This window comes from Euleptes europaea, chromosome 2, assembly GCF_029931775.1.
Source record: "Euleptes europaea isolate rEulEur1 chromosome 2, rEulEur1.hap1, whole genome shotgun sequence".
Taxonomy (NCBI): Eukaryota; Metazoa; Chordata; class Lepidosauria; order Squamata; family Sphaerodactylidae; genus Euleptes; species Euleptes europaea.
In genome coordinates, this window is record NC_079313.1 from 81450289 (window position 1) to 81473203 (window position 22915).

General features: G+C 40.4%; 1 protein-coding gene across 1 annotated transcript in view; it reads right to left on the bottom strand.

Moving 5' to 3' along the window:
* Window positions 1–3093: 3093 nt before the first annotated feature.
* Window positions 3094–22915, bottom strand: part of GNAI3 (G protein subunit alpha i3) — a 32181-nt gene continuing 12359 nt past the window's right edge. The window contains exons 2-8 of the mRNA XM_056867560.1: window positions 21826–21868; window positions 21301–21442; window positions 20190–20347; window positions 14030–14158; window positions 8301–8430; window positions 7449–7602; window positions 3094–3300 (exon numbers count right to left, since the gene is read on the bottom strand). Coding sequence (XP_056723538.1) covers window positions 3110–3300; window positions 7449–7602; window positions 8301–8430; window positions 14030–14158; window positions 20190–20347; window positions 21301–21442; window positions 21826–21868 — 947 coding nt within the window. The 3' untranslated portion in view covers window positions 3094–3109. The remainder of the gene's footprint in view (window positions 3301–7448; window positions 7603–8300; window positions 8431–14029; window positions 14159–20189; window positions 20348–21300; window positions 21443–21825; window positions 21869–22915) is intronic.

The window sequence follows — 22915 nt, forward strand, 5'->3', positions numbered from 1 at the left end:
CTTTACCCACCCAGAACATAAACAGCATACCAACAAAAAGGTATGAAGGAGCAAAGCTAAAAACCTCCCATCTCCCCATTGTTTTCTTTGGCAGGTTTCCTTCTTACTGAAGTATTCTGCAGCCTAAGTACTCAAACCATTATTTGCAAGACTACACAGTCTGCAAACAAAGAATCACGCATGTGACCACTGGACCTTCTTCATATGTTTATGCAACCATGTTTTTAAAAAGCACATTTCTGTGGGAATGACACAACCAGTGCTTTTGTGGATTCGTTGATAGAACTGTTCAGTTCCTTATCTATAAATGGTCCGAACTGAGATTCTGCTGAGGGTGATCATAATGGGTTGAAAATCCAAGTCAACATAATTCCTGTGTTGTTATATATTTGACCAACTCGCTAGTTTATAAATAAGCCCAGAAAATTAGATGGCATTTTTTCAAATCTTTCAGTAAATACGTTATTTGCAGTTCTCTGAAACTGGTGCAATTTGTCCCCACAGCCTTAATTAGACAGCTTATTTGCTTTCTAGTCTCCCACTCTCCACATACACATTAGGGAATTTTGTGACCCCAGCGATTTACTTTCTCCACCACTACTCACCCCACAGAGCTCAGCAGTATTGATCCCAGCTCAATGCTTTACCTGTTTGCTGTGGAGATGATTGCCCCACCTGTCTCACTAATCCCGACACAAGAGGTCACAGCAATGTGCAAAAGAATACAATGGACATATGGCTAGAGAGCTTCTCCACACACATAGGACATAGAGAGAAATGATACAACATTGAAGTGGTTATGTCAGGATTCTCACTCTGCTATTTAGAGCTGTATTTGTTCTTGACCATTTGTAAATACATCTGATGTTACTGTAGACAAGATTCTCTTTGTATCAATATTTACAGCAGAGGATCGCTTATACAGCTTCAACTAAGTGTAGAAAATCCAAAAATAAAGAAATGCACATATAAAGCATGGCTATGGTGTTTTGTTTTGAAAAGTAACTTAAAATGTAGCTTTCAATATCTACCTGATATACCCTTAAAGAAATACATATGGTACATTCCACAAAGGCCTAATAGAACTAGTGCAGTTCACTGGATAAGGCTGTATTTGAGAAAACTGTATTCAAACTGCAGCTCAACTACAGACTTCTACATTGTGGTAAGTTGCCACAACAAAATGAGACTTGCAGGTGTGAAACCGTCACAAGATAAGCCTCAGACAGAAAGTTCATTCACCCATAGGTCAAGCAATGGTTTTCAATGCAAGTATATCTCCATTTGTGAAATGTGATGTGAACTGAATATTCACTGCAAGTAGCGCAATGTGATTTTTTTGTATTTCCAAAGTAAACAAGGGAGAATACAGATGAATACTTATTTTAATCAAAGAGTACCTTACCACAGTGTGCATGTAGATAAAAGGTAAGTTGATCATCTATCATCATATCAAGTGACAAAGAAAATGTTCTCACTCTTCTGCTGTGATAGTAACCATTGCACATGGTAAAAAGTATTCTTGAAGCAGGGTTTCATATATATCCACTGTTATGACTTCTGCAGCAAGAGTTGGCAAAAATCTGGCCTCTATTCTGACCTACTGTGCCAGCTGCCCTATCCAATGCAAATAAAACTTGGCAAAATATTGCTCTAAGATCCAAGACACAAAAGCGTTACAACTATATACACTGAGATTTTGCAGTATCAAAAGCTAATCAATCTAACTAAAATCTTTATTTGCAGAAATAGGAAATGCAATTAGTAGCAGAAATTGTCAAAGATCATGGGTGAATTTCTGGAAATGGCTCCAAGAAAGTTAGGAACATCTAAGCTTTCAACTCACCATTTTAATATTGCCAGTAACTACATCACGTTGAAACCTGTACATGATAAATTTGGAAGTCTCAATGTAATGATTTCAACAAATAAATGTACTGACTCTGGTTAAGAACATCACTACAGTAAAAACAATGGCAAACAGGAACTTGGCACCACATTTACAGAGTAAAGGCATGCTGTTGATATATTTTAGAAATCTCTGAAGAGAAAAAGCCTGGTAAATGCAGAACAAATTGTACTGTCTACAAAACTCCCCACTGGTTTAAGACCAAACACACATACAAACAATTATGTGGTTGATTAAGTAGCTTTGTAGCAGCACATATTCCCTCTTTTCCAGTTTGGAATTTTACAATTTTCCTTTTTTTAAACTGAAAGCCACTTTGGGCATTTCGTAGGAGGAACAGGGTTCTGCCGGCTACAACGGCAGCACACTCAGTGGTTTGGTAATCAGCATAAACCAGGCTAACCTTCCCATCCCATAAGCCAGAAAAACCTGTTACCCTGCTGCAGAAAATCTCCTTTTTGAGGAAAAAAGCTTTACAGCACATGAAGCATAATGGGAACAAATTATACATCAGAAGAAGCCATAGCTTTAGCCATACAAATCCTAAGGCTCTTTTAAGTAGTTGCAGTAATATCAAGTTCTGACCACACTGGGTGTTAAAAACAAAAGGTTCCTGCTAAGAGGAATACTTTCTGCATGAGCTGGTCATACCATGTGCATAGTTAAGTGATTTTTAAAAACAGCAAAATGTCATTTGCAAAGAAATACAATTTAGACAAAATATAATTTTGATGGAAAAACCTTAAAAACAGACTAGTGGTGGGTTATTAAAAGAAAGAAAGCTACATATCGAAGTTCTGGGACGTGAACTTCATAACAGCTGTACACAGTTGAGATTATGTGATCCGAGTGACACTTGGATGGTCAAAAAAATCACAACAGTACTTCCTTTTTAAAGAGTCTAACTTTAGCATCCCATATCAATAAAAAGGTCCCTAGTACAGAAGATTGTGCTAAAGAATGCAAGGATTTTGCATGCTGTTTTCATTCCCCAGTACTGTTCATGCTTGCAGCTGTCCCACGAGGCAGCAAATAAACAGTCCAGCTCTTAAAACACCACATCTCAGAAATCTGAAAGAAAAATTCCTCATTAATTTAGCAATTATTCATTTTATAGCTAAACATATAGTCAGTGCAATGCTAAAACTCAGAGCAGCCTGCAAAGCTCATGAATTTACCTTTCACTGTCATCCTCTCCTTTTAGTAGAGTCCACATTCCTTCAAGTTGTTTTTAATTATAACATCCGTAACAGCATCAAAAACAAACTGCACATTCTTGGTATCAGTGGCACAGGTGAAATGGGTATAAATTTCCTTGGTGTCTTTTCTCCGGTTCAGATCTTCAAACTGACACTGAATGTATGCAGCTGCCTCCTCATACGTGTTAGAACCTAAAAATTAATGTAAGAATGTAAGATGCTTGCTGGATCAGACCAGCGGTCCATCTAATCCAGTTATCTTTTTCACCCAGTAGCCAACCATTATCCTGAATCTATTCAATGTAACTGGGCTTCCCCTGCATGCTAATATGCGAAAGGGAGAAAAAGTCCACCTGGATGTATTCAAAAGGAAGACCACTCTGAATGCAAGACAACCCCATTAATGTTACACACACACAACAAAATTATTTAACATAACTGTAACTTGTATGCAAATATAGGATGCCCCCCTTTTTTGATGGCATACCTGAGAAAAAAACAAGTCTTGCATTTGAGTTATCTACTTTCTCCAACCCATGCATAGTTCTATAAATGTTTACCATGTTCCCCGTTAGCCATCTTTTTTCTACTCATCTTATTTATTTTCAATACCTTTCCTAATAATCCAATCGTGGAGTTTGCCTTTTTTACCCGTTGCACACTGAGTCAACATTTCAACAAACTATCTAGAACCCCAAGATCTCTTTCTCTCTCAGTCTAGGCCAGGGGTCTGCAAACTGCGGCTCCCGAGCCGCATGCTGCTCTTTGGCCCATTGAGTGCGGCTCTCCGAACTTTGTTCGGAGTCCCTGCTCTCGCCGGCAGCCGCACTGCGGAGCCGGCGCGTCTGAGAGAGCGAGTGAGCACGAGAGAGCAGGCGAGCGGGCGCGCTGTCTCTCTCCCCCCCCCCCGCCGTGGAGAATGGCCAGGTCCCCCTTTCCCTTGCTCTCAATGGTTGGGAGGCTAAAGCCTCCCCTCCCCTCTAGCTGCGCGATTGCTGGGCGGGCCGCTCGGCGGTTCCTGCCCCCCCGCCTATCAGCTGTTGGGTGGGGAGGGCTTCCTTTGGTAGACCTGGCCTCATTGGGAGGCCATGTCTACCCACTAGCTTTCTTGGCGGTAGACCTGGACTCTGAGGAGTGGAAAAAGTCCCCCTTCAGATGCCAGGTCTACCAATTGGCTTCTATGGGCCTCCGGAGGCCAGGTCTACTGCCAAGAAAGCCAATGGGTAGACCTGGCCTCCCAATGGGACTCAGCCGGAGACCAGGTCTACCAATAGGCTTTTATGGCGGTAGACCAGGCTTCCAGACGAGGACTCCAGACGGGGAGGGGGAAATGGCAGGGACTTACAATTTAATTTTTATCAATAAATAAGATCACTATTAAGTATGATATCAAGTTTTATTCAGTGTACCTATAGTTTAATTAAGACTTAAAACTTTAATTAAAGTTTATTAAGTTAATAAACAGTGTGCCTACCTATATAGTTTAAGTTTAAGAAATTTGGCTCTCAAAAGAAATCTCAATCGTTGTACTATTGATATTTGGCTCTTGACTAATGAGTTTGCCGACCCCTGGTCTAGGCTACCCCACCAGCATATATTTTTAGATTTTTTGTTCCAATGTACATCCCCTTTATACTTATCAACATGGAATTTCATTTACCATGTTGCTGCTCGCTTGCCTAACTTAGAAAGATCCTCTTGGAGTTCTTCTCAGTCTGCCTTGATGGTCACTATCTTACACTATTTGTTCTAATCTGCAAACAAGGTCACTATGCTGCTTACCCTCAATTCGATAACTTACAAATTAAGTGGCACAGGCCCTAATACTGATCCTTGCGGGACTCCGCTGCTTACTTCCTTTTACTGTAAAAACTGTCCATTTCTTCTTAGTCTCTGCTTCCTGTTTAACTTATTTTTAATCCATAAAAGCACCCATTCTTACTCAGGAGTCTTTGGGGAGGGACCCTGTCAAAGGCCTTTCAGTAGGCCACATACATGTCTACCAGATTACCCTTACCCACAAATGCTAGGTAATCTTTTCAAAGAACTCCTAAAGACTAGTGAGGAAGGTCTTCTTTTTGCAAAAGCCATGGGATTGTTTGCAGCGCACCAGACATCAAGAGTCACTGTAGACGTAGTAAGAGGAAGCACTTATTTGCCTGCCCATCATCTCCTGCAAAAGCATGCCCCCACTGTTCAGCCAGAAAGTTACTGCATGGGGTCATAAGCTACTGTGTCCCCAACACTTTGTAGTGATTGCATGAGTTATGAGCTGTGAAGTAGGCAGATTTTTATTCACTTGAAGAGACAGGGAGAAAACCTAACAATGCAATCTCATGCACGTTTATTCAGAAATCATTTCTACTGAGTTCAGCAGGACTTATTCTAACTGAGCAAGAATGTTTACCCAAGTACAGTTTGCAGAATCTGCTAGGTAAATGCATTACTTTGTTTGCTTAATGCAGACAGCACAGCAACCAGAGGGTGCGCTTAACTAGGTCCCAGACAGCCATTAGGAAACTGTGTTTGTGACTCTATGCGAGATCTCTGCTCCAGCCTTTAAGGGGGGATTCTAGAGACTGAACTTGGGACTTTGTGCATGCAAGCCATGCATTTCACCACCATGGGTTCAAGCTCTCGCCTCAATAACGGCAAATATGCTACAAAATTTGCTATTCTTGTTTCCCCTTTGTAATACGCTACTTCTTTTAGACAGGGATTTTAAACCAGGCATCTCCACTCCCACTCCATTTTTAAACAGCAAACATTTTATAAAAATACTACACTATTATAAAGATCCTATACAGTTATCCATATTTTGGGGTACAAGCAATACACAAAATGCTTTAAAATTACTAGTTTGAATACAGAAGAACATAACCCTTTCCTAAAAGTGTTTCTTTGTGGATCTCAGCAACTGTTTAACAAATCCCTTTAATATATACATACATATAACCTTTATTGTAATAAAACCCTTTAGTAATATAATCTCTCTTTGTACTCACCACCACGTAACCTACCAATCTCACTGCGGCAGGTAATAATGGGGGGACCACCATGATATTTTCTACCAACCAGCTGTTAGCTATTACAAAAGTGGCAGCTGGCCAGTAGAAACTAATAAACAGTCACCAAGCTCATCCACAACTTTGGACCTCTGTATGCGAGAAACAGCAAGCTCAGCATAGTACATTAGATTGTCAAGAGCAGCACTTGTTTGAAGCTGAGAATTGTTATAACTTGAATGGATGCAAACAAATGGAATGTTCCACATGTTATCAAATTCTGACCTTGTCAGGCAGTTACACTAGGTACCTGGCGCACAACAAAGCCAATAATAAGTGGCATGAATACACGATGGTCTTAAGAGAATCCTCTGCACTAGTTTCAGAAATTTAAAATACCTTATTTTAGTGCTGAGAGAACTTCCTTTCCTGTGCTCACCTACATTTCTATAAGCTGAGTTTCAGATTTCATAGGGTAAGTGAAAGGCTAAATTTGAGTGAGTGTAAACATGTTAACACACAACCGGATTAAAGCCGAAAAGTCATCCAGCTGCTGATGCAAACAAAGGCGCAAGGAAAGTCTAAAGTCCTAAGCTTGTACAACACACATAATACTCTGGAAATGAGAAGAAACAGTGTTGCTCTAATAGTGAGGCAAGACATAGCACAAGCAACCGGGGCTACAATCAAAAGCCTCACCACATAATATCCATCAGATCTCATGGAAAGCCTATCAATATAACCATGATTCAAATTTACACCCCAACTGCAAATGCTGAAAAGAAATGGAAAGCTTTTATGCATCACTGGATGGCCAATACAGAAATCAAATAGGTTATGTAATGGGAAGCAGAAGATGGGGGAAGCTCTATTCTTTCTGCTAAAACAAGAGCAGCAGCCAGCTGTAGTACAGACCATGAACTGTTAATATAAAAAATTAAAATAACACTGAAGGAAAAACATTAAGATGATCTTGGTGCCAACACATAATTCCTGAAGAGTTTGAAGACCATGTAAATAATAGTTTGCATTAGTTAGTTCAACTGAACATGAACCAGAAGAATTGTGGTTTGAAAACAAAGATATTATTAAGGAAGAGTGCGCAAAGGCTACGGACAGTAGCCAAAAGAAATGAAAAGTCTTGATGGATGATTGATGAAACTAGCATAGAATCACTTTTACGCCTAGATGGTGGAACAAGAAGAGCAAGCAAGGATCAGATTCAGAGGTCACAGACACTAAACCACACAAGTCCACCTCCAGAAATTAGTCAACGTTCTACTGCTTTTATGATATATTTGTTGCGCCCTATCAACTCAGCAGTTTTTATCTTACCTGTGTATTCGGGGTAGCAAATTGTTAGTGGGCTCCTCCGTATTTTTTCCTCAAACAAATCTTTCTTGTTCAGGAAAAGAATGATCGATGTATCTGTAAACCATTTGTTGTTGCAAATGCTGTCAAAGAGTTTCATACTCTCATGCATCCGATTCTGGAGTGGGGGGAAGGTTTCCATTAAAAAAAGCAGTACTGATACAACTTAGTGGAGTGGATCCAATCTTCCTCCAACTTTAAAGTCATTTGAATTAAGTGTCCCCTCTAATAAACAGCTACTTAAGCTAGAGGAAGGTTTCAAACTTTGCTCAGTAGAGTGATAGGATTCATATCAGTAATTATACAAAGCTGCTATAAACAAGCTACTAGTATAAAGAATGGAATAGTCAAAGTTGATGTTCATATAGGAAAACGTTAGCAACCCTTTGGACAAAGACCAAAATTCCTCCAGTGTGACTGCACAAAAAAGCCCTTAATTGCCTATCTTTTCAGTTACTACAATTAGGTATTTTTCCACAAAATGTAATCCAAATGCCTTATTTCCTTCACTGCTAATCAAGTACTATTTCATTTGCAGACTGAAGCCTGAGTCAGGGGAGGTGGGATTTTATCTTCTATAGCATGGCAGCTTCAGAAATGCTATTGCCTACTCTCACTGCAGGGAACTTGAGAAAGCATAAAGAACAGATTGTTCCTATGCCACTCTGAAACTTGGTTACCATGAGTAATTCTCAAGACAGTGAAACAGCAAAAGAAGTCATTTGGATTAACTGTTCTTAAATAAATTGCACAAAGCTCAAAGTTGACTTCACATTTTATAGAATACAACCAGGTATTAACTCTATAGCAACATACCATTTCTTCATCCTCTGCAAGGACAAGGTCATAATCACTGAGAGCTACGCAGAATATAATTGCTGTCACACCTTCAAAGCAGTGGATCCATTTCTTGCGTTCTGAACGCTGGCCACCAACATCAAACATCCTGGTAGAGAGAGAAATAGCTTGAATACCATTATGCTACACCAAAATGAAGGGAAAGATAAACTTGCTCAGGCTGCTAAAAGCACATAGCAATGGGTATTTTAATAGTCTTTTCCATTACCAGTACCTATACAATTCACATTCACAAGAAGAGCACTACTGAAATTAAGTTTTTTCCAAACTACACCATTCTAATTATTCCTACCAGAAATAATTTCTATAAACTGGCCTCTAATCAGCTCTGATTGTAATCTTTAACCAAGAGCCAGATGAATCACCTGAGACTATTAGGTCAAGTTCCTCCAGCACTAACCTGTTTACCTGAACGCACAGCTCCCAGGATACACTGCCTCCAGCCTCTATTTAGCTTCACTGTATTTAGCAAGCTAATTCAGTTATGATATTTAATGTTATAATCATGTGAAAATGTCACAGCATCAGTATCAGCAATCACAGATCTCTCAGCATCTCAATAGCAGTGGAACTGAGTTTACAGACAATGATCATTTTGGCTGTGTGTGTGTTCATTCAAAATTTAGAGCATAGGTTTTGCCAGAGATGCAGTTAACTAATGAAACCTGACATCAGAAGGCACAATTTGGTAACCAATTAAGGTGGTAAGTGACAAAAAAAGCACTGACTCTCAAAAGCATACCCCCAAAACCTTGTTGGTCTCTAAGGTACTACTGGACTCCAATCTAGCTGTCCAGACCAACATGGCTACCTGCTGAAACTAACTATTCAAAGAAACACTAGTTCCTTCAAAATGTTTATGCATTTCTAAATATTCCCCCCCCCCAAAAAAAGAAGAAGACCAAACACACTCACAGGATGTTACAAGACAATACAAAATTTAAAATATTTACATCCATAAAAATTACCCAAGGCAGTTTATCATAATCATATCAAAACCATAAAGCACTCATGAGCTTGCTGAAGTGCATGGAAAGGAACAAGTTCTCAGAAACTGTCCTATAACAGACCTGGGAACTACATATCTGAAGGACCCCCTCATCCTGTATAAGACAATGTGCCAATGTGACGGACAGATGGCTGTCCTGCCCCAAAGGAAAAAAACAGCCACTCAGCTGAGTCTATAGGTGTGCTGCTCCAGCACCCAATCACCTTTGAGAAAGGGAACAGAACGTTGGAGGGAAGCACAGGAGAAGGGAGTTCAGGCCTGTCTCAGGGAGAGAGCAGTGATAGCTCAGGTCTGCCATGGCAAAAGGTCAGACAGAGTGAAGGGTAGCACTGTCTGGCAGTGTGGCTTAGCTCTAATCATTGGGAGAGAACAGAGTACCCAATTGTTAGGCTTGTTTCTGGTAATGAGTAGACCTTGTACCATTTAGTCTGACTCTTGGGAAAGGGCAGGCTGATGTGGGTGGAATCCTGTGGGTGAGACAGGATCCAACCTAGTGGCTAATCAGTAAAAGACTGTTTGTACCTGAAAGGATTAAAGAAAATTATTTCTGAAGCCATAACTAGTTTAAAGTTATGTGTCTCAGACAGGTTTCTCCTTTGTCTACCTGGAGACCTGTGCTGCTGCTCTGCTCCTTGAAACCAATCTGTAAATAAATACATCTTCTTTGTTGTTTATGTACTAACACCACCTCAGTGATTTCCATATTCTATTTGTGCTCCACAAAACTTACGTCACAGCAGTGAACCCATTCCTATATACACTTGCTACCTTAAGAACACCTGGTAACCAAGGGGAAGGTCTATAGTTTAAAACAAACCTGGTTCTCCAAAATCATAAGAGGCTGCGTGGATCCTTTCAGCATGTAGAAAAGGTCTGCCACAGCCAAGTATATTATTTGGATCAAGTCCTCCTTTATGTTCCATACACCACACCACCCACAATGTGGCACATACAGCTCTGCCAATTCCCAGACTTCTCCAGCCCTGCCCCTGTGTTATGGAACAAACTCCTGTAGGTGGTGAATAAGACTTCATCTCTGATAACTTCCACAAGATTTGCAAGTCTCTCTTTTTCCAGTGGGCCCTCCTGATGGTTTTAAAAAACTGGAGTGGATTTATCCTTTCAAAAAGAAATCAGTGTATCCTCTACTGCTCTTTTTAGAGTCTGCACTGTATTAATCATTTTAGACATATTAAAAATTTTAGAAATTGTCATGTTTGTAAGCCGCCTTGGGCTAATTCGAAAAGGCAGGATACAGATATTTTAAATTAATACATAAAAATGGGATACATTGAAACAGAATATACTACCACCACAAATTACAACACGAGATCAGCATCTCCCAGTGGAGACCTAAGGGATTTATATCCTACCAAGGCTAAAAACAACACAAAGTAACTGCACCACAACAGCAGAAATAGCCTACTTGCTCAAGAAATATTCAAGATAACAAGAAGGACTTCTCTATTAAGAGAGAGATGTCTTTCACTTTGTTTAGTTATCCTGTAACTGCAGTAATACCTGCAAAGGAACTAAAAGATTTCATTCCCTCAACATTCGTATCAGAGAAACAAAGTCAACATTGTTCAGGGCCGAAGTGGCCATATGAACAGTATCATTAAAGTAAAGAAACAGTCACATTCTTCACTACTAGAAAACAGTTATATTGAAAGCAGACGTCCCTCAGTTTAGCAGTTCTTTCCTTTCTAAATGAAATGCCGCGTAGGAAGGAGAACAGAATGTCATGGGAAAACATAGGAACTTCTATTATGACAGACATACCTTGCTCATCCTGGAACTGGAGAACTATCTAGTGCTTTGTTTACCATACTCTGCTGCTTGGGAACATTGTTTAGTTTGGCTGCTGCTACACAACATTTTTGATTATGCTGCAGATATGATCATTTAATATACTACCCCACAACAGGGAGACTGTTAATGTGCTTATAAGGTGCTTGCTGTGAGCAAGCTATAGCCAGCATTTACAAGCAGTAACACAAGGCATTCTAGTATTTCAATTTTTGCCCCATATCTAATGAGGAGACGGCATGCAGAAAGGATGATTTCAAAAAGCATTTAACTAAATGTCACAACAATGTGAGTAGACACTCCATTCCATTAAGTCCACCTATGTCTGGGCTAGCTTATATAAGGAACCTACTTAAACAATAACAGGGCATGCTGTAGTGCCTACAGAAGCATCATGAATTCTTTACAAATTAGCATAATGCTCTCTCGCTGTTACCGGTCTAAGGAGGTCTGGTTTCCTGTTTCAAGCTTCCAAAGACCACTGAGTATGTGCTTTGGCCTGATCTAGACATAGTCACATAGGCAAAGATGTAATACAAGATGTTTCTATGTGCAGCAGCTGCTAGGGATAGATACACCAACCATAGGTGGATAGATTTTTGTCACTTGTACTCAGAAACTAGCTCTCTGCATCTGAGTGCAAATATCAGAAACATTTCAGAGCTCATGGGATGCATTCCAGAGATCTGATAACACACTGAGGTGTGCTCATTTGCACATTTGTTGCAGGGGAATGCAGCCATTCCCCTCATCTGAGCAGTATACTCTTCATCTATCAGGATTCTGTTGGGTTACATGTACTTCAGACAGAAAAGTGTACCTGTGCCCCCTTCTCTGTATCATTTTGGGTGAGACTATAAGCAACAGCTCTACTGTGTGAAGTAGGACTTCAAAGAGTAAAGGAGCTTTATTTACTATACTCTGGTGTTAAAGCAACTCAGGCAACTTCTGGCTATGCACTTTACTAGCTACGAGTCATATTTCTTTTCACTGGGGCAGGAAGGGAGGACAAAGATAACTAAAATGCTTAAGTATCTCAGACACTAACTTAATGAACACATCTTTGATGGAAATGTTTTGATGGAACAGGCCATCAAGCTGCCCTGGAATTTACAGCTTTCTTCTAGACTAGTTAATAATCATTAATCAGATCTTGGATACTGGATGTTTTAGCGATTTCTACCACACAATTCATATGTGGTAAAGTAAGTAAAAGACAAGCAGGTCCAGAGGCATGTGTTACTTCTCATGTAAATAGCTCTTTTAAAAACCAAGAAGTACTTGGCAAGCTTTATTTTCAAAAGAACTTATAGTAACAGATGTAAGATAATATATCTGTAGAAAGACTGACATAGGTATCCAGTGTGTCTCCTTTTAAAGGGAAGCAAGAGATCTGAACTGAGACTGCCCAAGTCAAATACTTGACTCATTGAAGTGGACTGTAGAAAAAGAGCCATATTTTATACTCGTTATTCGACAACACGGCACCCTCCTCTATATGACAGCCCCTCAAGTACTTGAACATGGTTATCATATCCCTTCTTGGTCTTCTCCTCTTCAGGCTAAACATACCCTGCTCCTTCAACCTTTCCTCATAGGACTTGGTCTCAAGACCCCTTACCATCTTTATTGCCCTCCTCTGGACAAGTTCCATCTTGTCTACATCTTTCTTAAAATGTGGTGCCCTAAACCACAGTCCCTGTCTCATTCACCTTCATATGCAAATATTACTGTTTCCTCTTTACAGAATGGGAACAGAGGCTTGGCCATGGTCATTTTTCTAACGTCACTTTGTGGTTTATTTGAATGGGCTTTTAACTTAGGACTGAGCTCCACACTGCAAAATCCAATTCAAAATAGCAATTCAGTCGATCATTTATAAAAATTATTAACACACATTAACAAAGGGGGTTTGAAGTAAAGAGCTATAATTAGCCCATGACTATAGCCTGAAATAATGTCTAATAGCACAGTGGCTGATGGGAGAATACTGTCTTCATTGCATCCTTAAGACTGACATGAAGGATAAGAGTTAACAGTAAGGAGTTTATATTAAAGAGATACTGCCTAGTTGATGTGGACACCCCTTCATACCTCAGAGCTTTGTGAAAGGAATCCCAACATGGAAAGATGCAGTCTTTCAAGGTTCCACTCACTCCACATGGTATCATTTTATAAAGAAGTGGAATTTACTACCAAGACTCATGATGACAGCAGAACCAAAAGAATTTACTTGATGAGAATATGGCATCCCTCCAAGGTCCACTGAGAGAGAAGGCTACATAAAGGAATAAAGGGGTCACCTTCCTACACCAAGTACTATTAATTCCAAGCACTTATTTTCCAAACACATCTGTGCATGCTCCCTGCCAATGTTCTGTACTTCTAGCTGGTTAGTGCTAGCGCTGCAGTTTTGCTAGAAAGCCATGCACAGTTCAGAGAACCATGTTAATTTCAGCTCCATTTGCAACACAGGAAAACAACACATGGCAAACTGGAGTAGTGTGCATGGCCAGCTTTTAATTTTCAAGATTTCAATTAAAAAGTTAAAAATATAAAACAGTAGCCAGTATCCTTTTAGTACATATGTTCCTGTAAAGCAAGGGTTCAGTACCTGTATCTGTGATCCCAACATAAAAGCAGCTGAAAAGAACAAAACAATGAAAATAAAAAAGTGAACCGATACCAAGCATCTCCAGCAAGAATGGAATTTAGTAACAAAGATGTATTGCATTACATTTGAAGACAGAGTTAAAATAAGACTGCACAATATGTGCAGGAGTAATAGAAACTTCAGCACCCTACCCCGAAGTAGCTGTGACATAACAAGGAGTTTTATGTGACACCTTGAAGTTCACATCAAACTTACTTGAAGTATAAGTCTTTGAAGGTGAAGTGCGTCTCTACAATGCCTGTCGTTTTCACTCTGGTCCGCAGGACATCTTGCTGGGTTGGAATATAGCTCTGTTGGGATATTCTGTCCAGATCATTAAGGTAGCTTAAAGAGAGAGACACAAAATATAAAGAAGTAGGTAAGAGATACCATTCCTGTGAATGCTGATGTAAACTAGTCTTTGGGGGTTACCGCATTATGTATTCCCAGCGATGTATTAAAAGTTTGAAAACGTTATAAAAAATACCGTTTGCACTTTCTATGTATTCCCACCGATGTATTAAGAGTTTGAAAATGTCATAAAAAATACTGTTCGCACTTTGTTTGGCCCCTTTAGCTGTGAAGACGTTTTCCAACCATTTTTAGCGATGTTTTTTATAACATTTTCAAACTCTTAATACATCGGTGGGAATACATAATGCGGTAACCCCCTTAGTCCCATCCAGATATGCCTCTAGGAATCCTCTTTAGTGTCTCATTCTCAACAAAAACAAAAATCTAAAGGTAATCTGTCACACTTCTCTTTCTTGGGGTCATGTCTAGAGTAGTGGAATATCTGAGATTCCATATTAGTAAAGTAACTTACAGCTGGATCCTACCACCCTTTCTGCTGGCACTAGAGGCAGGAGTGATCTTGCCCAATTCCTCTCTTCACTGCAGCCCCCATATCACATAGTTTTGTTGTATGTGTAGGTCACACAATCCCACCATAGCCTTTGTGGGGGTCAAAAGTAGCTCCTCATTTCTCTGTTGTGCCAGCTGAACAGTTGATAGGATGCAACCCTTAATGTGCAGCCACCATGTAAAGTACAGTAGATGCTGTTTTTTTTTTAATGAGACAGACCTACACTGAGAACTGCATTGAACATGCAGTTTGTACAATGGGGGCTCAATGCTTCCCACAACACATACACCATTGGATCCATTCAGGGACTGAAATGGCCTTGGACACCCTGGTGGATGACTTGTGCTGAGAGATGGACAGGGGAGTGTGACCCTGTTAATTCTCCCAAACTGCTCTGCAGCTTCTGATACCTAGTTCATCGTGGTATCCTTCTGGACTGCCCTTTGAGGCTGGGAGATACTGTTCTGTGGTGACATTGGTCCTACCTCACAGATAGGTTTCAGTCTGTAGTACTGGGGGACTGCTGTTCCGCCCCTTGGCCTCTAGCATACAAGCTTCTTTGAGGTTCCATCTGGTCTCCCAAGATTTGTAACATCTACATACAGCCACTGGGAGAGGTCATATGGAGATGAGAGCTGAGTTGCCACCAATAAGCAGATGACACACAGCTCTATCTTGCACTTCCAGTAGATCCCAGGGAGTCTGTGAAAACCATGAACAGAAGCCTGGAGGCAGTTCTAGGATGGATGAGGGCTAAAAAACTGAAACTTAATCCCAACAAAATGGAGGTGCTATTGGTGTACATGGGGGGGGGGAGCTTCACCCAGAAACCGGGATATTTCCTGTTCTGGGTGGGGTTGCACTCCCCCCTAAAGCAAAAGGTTTACAGCTTGGGAGTGCTGCTAGTCCCGGGCCTCCTTTTAGATAAACAGGTGGAAGTAGCAGCCAGGGGTGCCTTTCACCAGCGCTACTGGTGAGCCTGCTGCAGCTCTTCCTGAGCAGGAAATATCTTGCCATTGTGGGGCATACCCTAGTAACATCTAATTAGGTTACTGCAATGCACTCTACTTGGAGCTGCCCTTGAAGACTGTGCAGAAGCTGGCTGGTACAGAATGCTGCAGCCAGAGTGTTGAGTGGGTCATAAGGACCATACCAATCATGTCTTTTTCCATCTATGCTAACTCCCAATTTGCTTCTGGGCCCAATTTAAGTTCCTAGTATTGACCTTTAAATCCCTGACCTGGATAGCCTAGGCTAATCTGATCTCATTAGATCTCAGAAGCTAAGCAGGGTCGACCCTACCAAGTATTTGGATGGGAGACCTCCAAGGAATACGAGGGTCGTGATGTGGAGGCAGGCAATGGCAAACCACCTCTGAATGTCTCTTGCCTTGAAAACCCTACGAGGTCGCCATAAGTCAGATGTGACTTGACAGCAAAAAAAAACAAAAAACCTTTAAAGCCACATACAGCTTAGGACCAGCATATCTTAAGGACTAACTACTTGCACATGAACCTACCTGTCCACTCCAGTCATCTTTGCAGGCCCTGTTTCAAATGCCCCCACCATTTGAGGTGGCAGCCCAAGAAAGGGCATTCTCGGTTGTGGCACTGAAACTTGGAAACTCCCTCATCTGTCTTCTTCTATTGTTGTCTTTTGCCAACCAGTTAAGATTTTTTTGGTTTAGTTTGGCATTCCCCCAGTAACTGCAATTGGCGCTCTTGTCCAGTTGTGTTGTGTGTGTTTATGTTTCACTGAATTGTTTAAATATTTTATATATACTTATACTTTAAATGCCGCTTTAACATTGAAATGCTTTAATGTTGTGATGCTTGCCGCCTTGGGGAAAGTATTTGGGTAGAAAAATGGCATTAAAAAAGGGTAAAGGTCCCCTGTGCAAGCACCGGGTCATTCCTGACCCATGGTGTGATGTCACATCCTGACGTTTTCTAGGCAGACTTTGTTTGCGGGGTGGTTTGCCAGTGCCTTCCCCAGTCATCTTCCTTTACCCCCAGCAAGCTGGGTACTCGTTTTACTAACCTCGGGAGGATGGAAGGCTGAGTCAACCTTGAGCCGGCTACCTGAAACCGACTTCTGTCGGGATCGAACTCAGGTTATGAGCAGAGCTTGGACTGCAGTACTGCAGCTTACCTTTACCTTTTTACCTAACACTTAAAATAAAAAGTAACACTTAACTGCCTTTGAAAACTGCCAAAAACTTCAATTGATATGAACTGCAGAAGCCTATCATTAGGGATTTGATATAAAGACTGATATAACGATAGTATCACACCTGCACTGGCTAGCCATCTTTTCCCAGGCACAATTCAAAGCACTGGTTCTAAAGGACTTTAGAGCCAGGATACGCGCTATGCCTCTTCCCATACTGTCCAGCCCACTAGTTAAGATCTACCTCACAAGCCCTGTTCTCTGTTTCCCCACCTTTAGAGATGAGGCAGGTGGTGCCTAGAGAGAGCCTTTCCAGTGGTGGCATCTTTTAAAAGATGACCCCCTTGAGGCTCATCTGGAACCTACCATACGGTCTTTTAGTGCCAGCCCAAACCATTTCTTTTTACCCAGGCTTTTAACTGCTTTTATATTTTTACTTGATTTAGCGGGTCTGCTTCTAAGGTCTGCTTTGTGAACTTTATAGGATGTTCAATGGTTGTTTTATGCAGCTGTCTTGTTGTGGTATAGCTTAACTTTTTTTATATATAAGCAGCTTCAATCAGGACCCTGAAGAGGCAGGGTATAAATTCCCTAAATAAAAAAAAACTGAGTGCATGTTGCCATGTAGAAAGAATGGGCAATTACTATTATGTTGATGGGCAAAAGCACCATCCAGAGCCTGAAATATGCATCACTGCCTGAGTTGCTGAGAAGATGACCTACTGGAGACCATTACAATGAGGTGCTTTAGGAGCACAAACAATGGGTTGAAGACACTAATTAAAATGTTATTCTAACATGAAGTCACTGAGTAGCTTTAAAGCCAGCGTTCCTCGCCATCAGACATTGCCCAACCAATGTCAGGGATCAATATTAGCTACTCCTGTACCCAGCCTTTTCTCCAAGGAGCTCAGAGCAGTATGTAGCCTTACAACACACCAGTGAGGTAGGTTAAGAGGACAGACAGTAGCTTGCAGATGGCCATCAATACCATGAAGTGTGAAGCTGGGTTTTTCACCTCTAAAGCCAACACACCACAAGTACATGTACTACTTGGGCCTCTGTTTTTCTACTTCAGAAGGAATTTCAGCTAACTTGAGGTCTACAGTTTGTTTAAGAAGTACTTGTAAAAAAAGTTTTTTTAAAAAAAACCTTACTGAGTAACATGGGACTTACTACTAAGTAGATCTGGTTAGGTCTGTATCCTCTGCCCCTTTGCTTCTAGGCAGTCTTCCTTTTCATAAAATCAGTTAGATGATTTAAGCTTTACTCAGAGCATAATTGCTGCCCAGGATGCTGTTTCTTTGCTGAGGCAGACTTTTTTTTAGTAGGTGTATGATTTTACTAACTGCATTTGAGGAGGGCAGAGTTCACTAGCTCAGCTCCTTGTGATAAGAGTATTTCTGCTGAGAAACAAATATCTCATCAACCTTTCAGGTCAGATATAAGTTATGACCAGGAGAAATACTAGAATTTTGCTGCAGCTTACATTATTGTCTTTCTTATATATCTCTCTATATATATATGTTTTTCCTTCCCAGTGGACCCACATTAGAGGAAAGAGAATGCTGTTCCACTTTTAAATTAGGCAATGGAACAGTGTCATGAAGCTTAAAAATAAAATGCAGGTAATTAAATGAAAACTGAGCAATTTCTGTGACATAAAATGGCTGGCTCAGAAGAATACAAGAGCTACTTCAGGACCTGAGAACAGCTCAGTCTTGAGAACAAGAACCAGTGAATTATTTAAACAAATGAAATACTTCCCTTGTGGGAAGCCAGTCATCTGCATACAACACCGTCAGGTCTTTGCACCAAATTCCGAGCAAGTAAAACTGGTTTAATTCTACCTTATTAGGTGCTGTGAACAGCTGATTCAGCAAGTATCTCTCACCAAGGAATTAACACATTTCTTTGCCCATATGCTAGGATGCTCTCATACATGGATGCACTCCAACGGCTACTAGGAAACTTTATCCTTTTCATGCTAGGGAATCTAGATGTCCATTGCATATTAACTGCAAAAGTCTAATGAGATGGGTTAAAGGGCTGGAAAACGCAAAAAACAAAACCCAGTTATTCAACAGAAGAGAAGTATTTCTTCAGTTTTTCTCCTATAACAGGCTAGTCTGGATCTGCCATACATTCTTTTACAGCAGTTTTGGCAAACTATACAGATGTGGCTTGCTGGTGAAAACCCAGCATTTCCCATTATTGGGTTGCCAGCTCTAGGTTGGGAAATACCTGGAGATTGTGGGGGTAGAGCCTGGGGAGAGTGGGGTTTGGGGAGGGGAGGGATCTCAGCAGAGTATAATGCTATAGAAACCACCCTCCAAAGCAGCCATTTCCCCCAGGGAAACTAATCTTGGTCATCTGGAGATCAGTTGTAATAGTGGGAGATGTCCTGGTGCCACCTGGAGGATGGCAACCCTACCCATGATCCTAGATGGCTTCCGCACAGCTGTTTTACATTTACTCAGCTGAACACATAGTGGAACAGTCACAGAAAAGACAGCATAAAGATGTCGAAAAGACCATAGCTTACCAATAGCTCAATATCCCCAACAATGTTAGTGGAAGTTTTCGGAAGAAATAATAGATTTAGCTGCCATCCAAAAAATTATTACCATTCCTTTCCAAACAGGATGACTATGTTTTAACAAACATCATGGACAAAGGAGCAATCAAGAGCATTTTCCTCCAGCTTTGATTCATATCCTGTGTTGCCTGTGTACGGTACACTTTAAGAAATTTATCTTCATGTTTTAATGCTGTATGTTTTAAACTTCTCCCCAATGAGCAGCACTAAATAGAGAATGTAACTGTAGAGTTCCGAGCTTAGCCAAGGCAAAACCAACTTGCATGATTCTGGAGATAACTCATTTACAGAAAGGAAGAGGATCAGTACAATTTTGGTCTGCAGTACTCTTTACATTCCAAAAAAGGAGATCTGAAGGAAACAAACATGCCATTAAAATGGATTGCCCAATGGCCTAACAAAGAAACAAAAGTGCACGTTGCTAAGACCGATGGCTCAGCTATCTCCATCGACCCACAAAACTTGGTTTGTTCAACTAAAGCATGATCCATCGCATCTTCAAAGTCAATCCTCCATTAATAATACACCGTCCAGTTTACCAAGCTTGAAGATTTTTTTGGGGAATTGCATGTGTACATCCTCAAGCCTTCTGAGAAACAAAGCCACAGAAGTTCCCCTTGCATTTCCACAACAGCTCTGCAAAATGAACAGTTCTGAAATGTAAACTATAATGCTTTTTTTAAGTGGTTAAGAACACAAGCTATTCTGTGAAAAGTGCTTAAAATCTGTAAAATGATTCTTACTACGATGCAGAATCATTAAGCTGGTATTCTCTTGATCGGCTGAAGCATGCTTGAACCCCAGGATCTCTCCATAACCGCTTAATCACTCCTGCAAGCTCAGGGGTCATAACTCCTTCCTCTGCACTTCCTGCCAATACGAACAGCTGACGGGCATCATCCTGCAGAAAAAGGTAAGTATTTTTGTTATGCTATTACCTCATTACCACACATTGCTCAACTATGAGTATAGGAAGTACTGTTTCTCAGCTGCAGTTTTACAACGGTGTGGCTGACCTCTGCACCCACCAGCGACTCTTTCCTTCCTCAAAAGGATCCTCCATCTGAAAAGCCAAATGCTAGTTGCAGGAACAATTCTTTGATGCATGCCATGTTAGGCAGTAAACTATACTGATCAGAACCCTCCCCCTTTAAAACCAAGTAAGAACAACTGTGGTGTATTATACATCCCTAGGACTATTTCTTCAAGGTGAACACAGTGTTACATACAGATTGAAGAAAGAAGTTTATTCATATTATAGCTCTGTCATGAAGCTCACTGAGATATGAATTGGAAGTGCTATAGAAACAACTGATTATGAGAATGAAAACCTTAGATAACACTAATAATAAAGCTCACAAGAATAAAGGTGGGCAAAATTAACTTTCAGGAAATTAGATATTTGAATTTACAATAGTACTATAGGCAAAGATTACAGAAATGAAATACAATTTTAAGAAAGAAAAACTTTATTAACAGTGCATACAATGCCAGCATAAAAAATCATGGAATTAAAATCACTGTCCTCACAAAAGGGAAAGTCACTGATCTACAGGAAGGCCTGCCCAACACAGCATTTTTACACTGACTGTGCATTAAAGATCCACAGTCTTGGAAAATTGCTGCTTGATCAGTACAAGGTTTCATCCAAACAAATGCTGAATAAAGTTATGGAATGGGCATCATAGTAATGGTAACAGAGCACAAAGTGGAGTGTTATCAGTTTCTTACATACACTCAGATGCATGTATAAACTATCACCAACTTGCTTGTTTGTATTTCCATCACCAGTTTTATAGATGAGTATTGCAGACCACTATGATCTGCAGTACTACTGAATTAAGATTAACTTACCGCTCTGGCAACTTCTCCAAAGTCTATTTTTAATCTTCCCATTGCTCTTATTATTGCAATGATAGATTGAATAGTATTGCTGTAGACCACCACTTTGTATTGCTTGCATTCTTCCTCTGAATAGCCATCCTCATGAATGATTCTGGAAAAGAAACAAATTCTAACTAACTGAATTCTAAGTACAATTTTTGACTCCTTACATCTCTGTAAACATTTGATACAAGCCGCTTGCCCTGTAGGCAAAGCAATCATGGAGGATATTGATAGAGGTCAACAGAGGACCCCCCTCAAAACAACATTATGGAGACAGAGGACATGAAGGCATTTAGAGATCTCTCATTCCTTCTAATGTCCCACTGGGTTGCTGTTATTTAGTGTTGCATAAGGAGGGGAAAGGGTGGGGGAAGAGGAACAAAGCTCTGTTGAGCCTATCTGGAAGCTACGTATGCATGCACCATGCCTGCGATACAAGTGGATTGTGCCCATATCCTTTTATCAGCCTAAACTACATGCCATTTTACTTACTTCATCTGTTTCACAATGGTACTTTTCCCAGATTCTCCAGCCCCTGTAAAACAAACATAAGCAAATCAGCACTAGCCTGATTAAAGACAAATGAAATTCCCACACCAGACAACTGAGAACATGGGATTCCAATGAACAACCTCAAAAGTGATTTCCCCCCCCCCCCACATTAACCAACTGTTCTGGAGCATCCAAATATTTTTCTTAATCAAGGCTGCAAGAAATCATTCAACAACTTAAGCCCAATTATATATTCTGATGCCCAAGGTAATAATTACTCATCGAAATTATTTAATAGAAAACTAGGACATTAAGATGTCTATATGACACTACCAATCACCCTTCTGGCAGAGCTCATTATATTCCCTGCAGCAAAACTCAATTTCTCTACCCAAACAAGAGCTGTTTGCATATAAATACCAAATAGTTAAGCATACAGCCATGTATGTAAAGGTAGCCCCCTGTGCAAGAACCGGATCATTACTGACCCATGGGTTGATGTCACATCATGACATTTACTAGGCAGACACACTTTTTTTTTTTGCTGTCAGATGACTTATGCCAACCCCGGGTTTTCAAGGCAAGACACGTTCAGAGGTGGTTTGCCATTGCCTGACTCTGCATAGTGACCCTGGTATTCCTTGGTTGTCTCCCATCCAAATACTGAACAGGGCCAACTCTGCTTAGCTTCCAAGATCTGACAAGATAAGGCTAGCCTTGGCTAAAGTGGCATAAAAAGGTATAAATAAATAACTTTGCATGAAGTAGACCTAAATTAACCAGAGTACTGTAAGAAAGATAAAGAAAATCGATCTGGCTGGATTAGTCAGCTTTCATTCTTGCAGAGGTTCAGATCAAGAGAATATATAAAATCTAATTCTATAAAAAAAACAATTATGGAATTTGAACAAGTTAACATAGTCAAATTCTATTCATGTATTTCGACTGTTTGCTTTGTATTATTTAAGAGAGTTTTTTCTTTTCCTTTCTTTTTCCAGAGTAACCAACTTGCTGGGGGTAAAATGTAGGTGACTGTGGAAAGGCAATGACAAATCACCCCGTAAACATACTCTGCCTAGCAAATGTTATG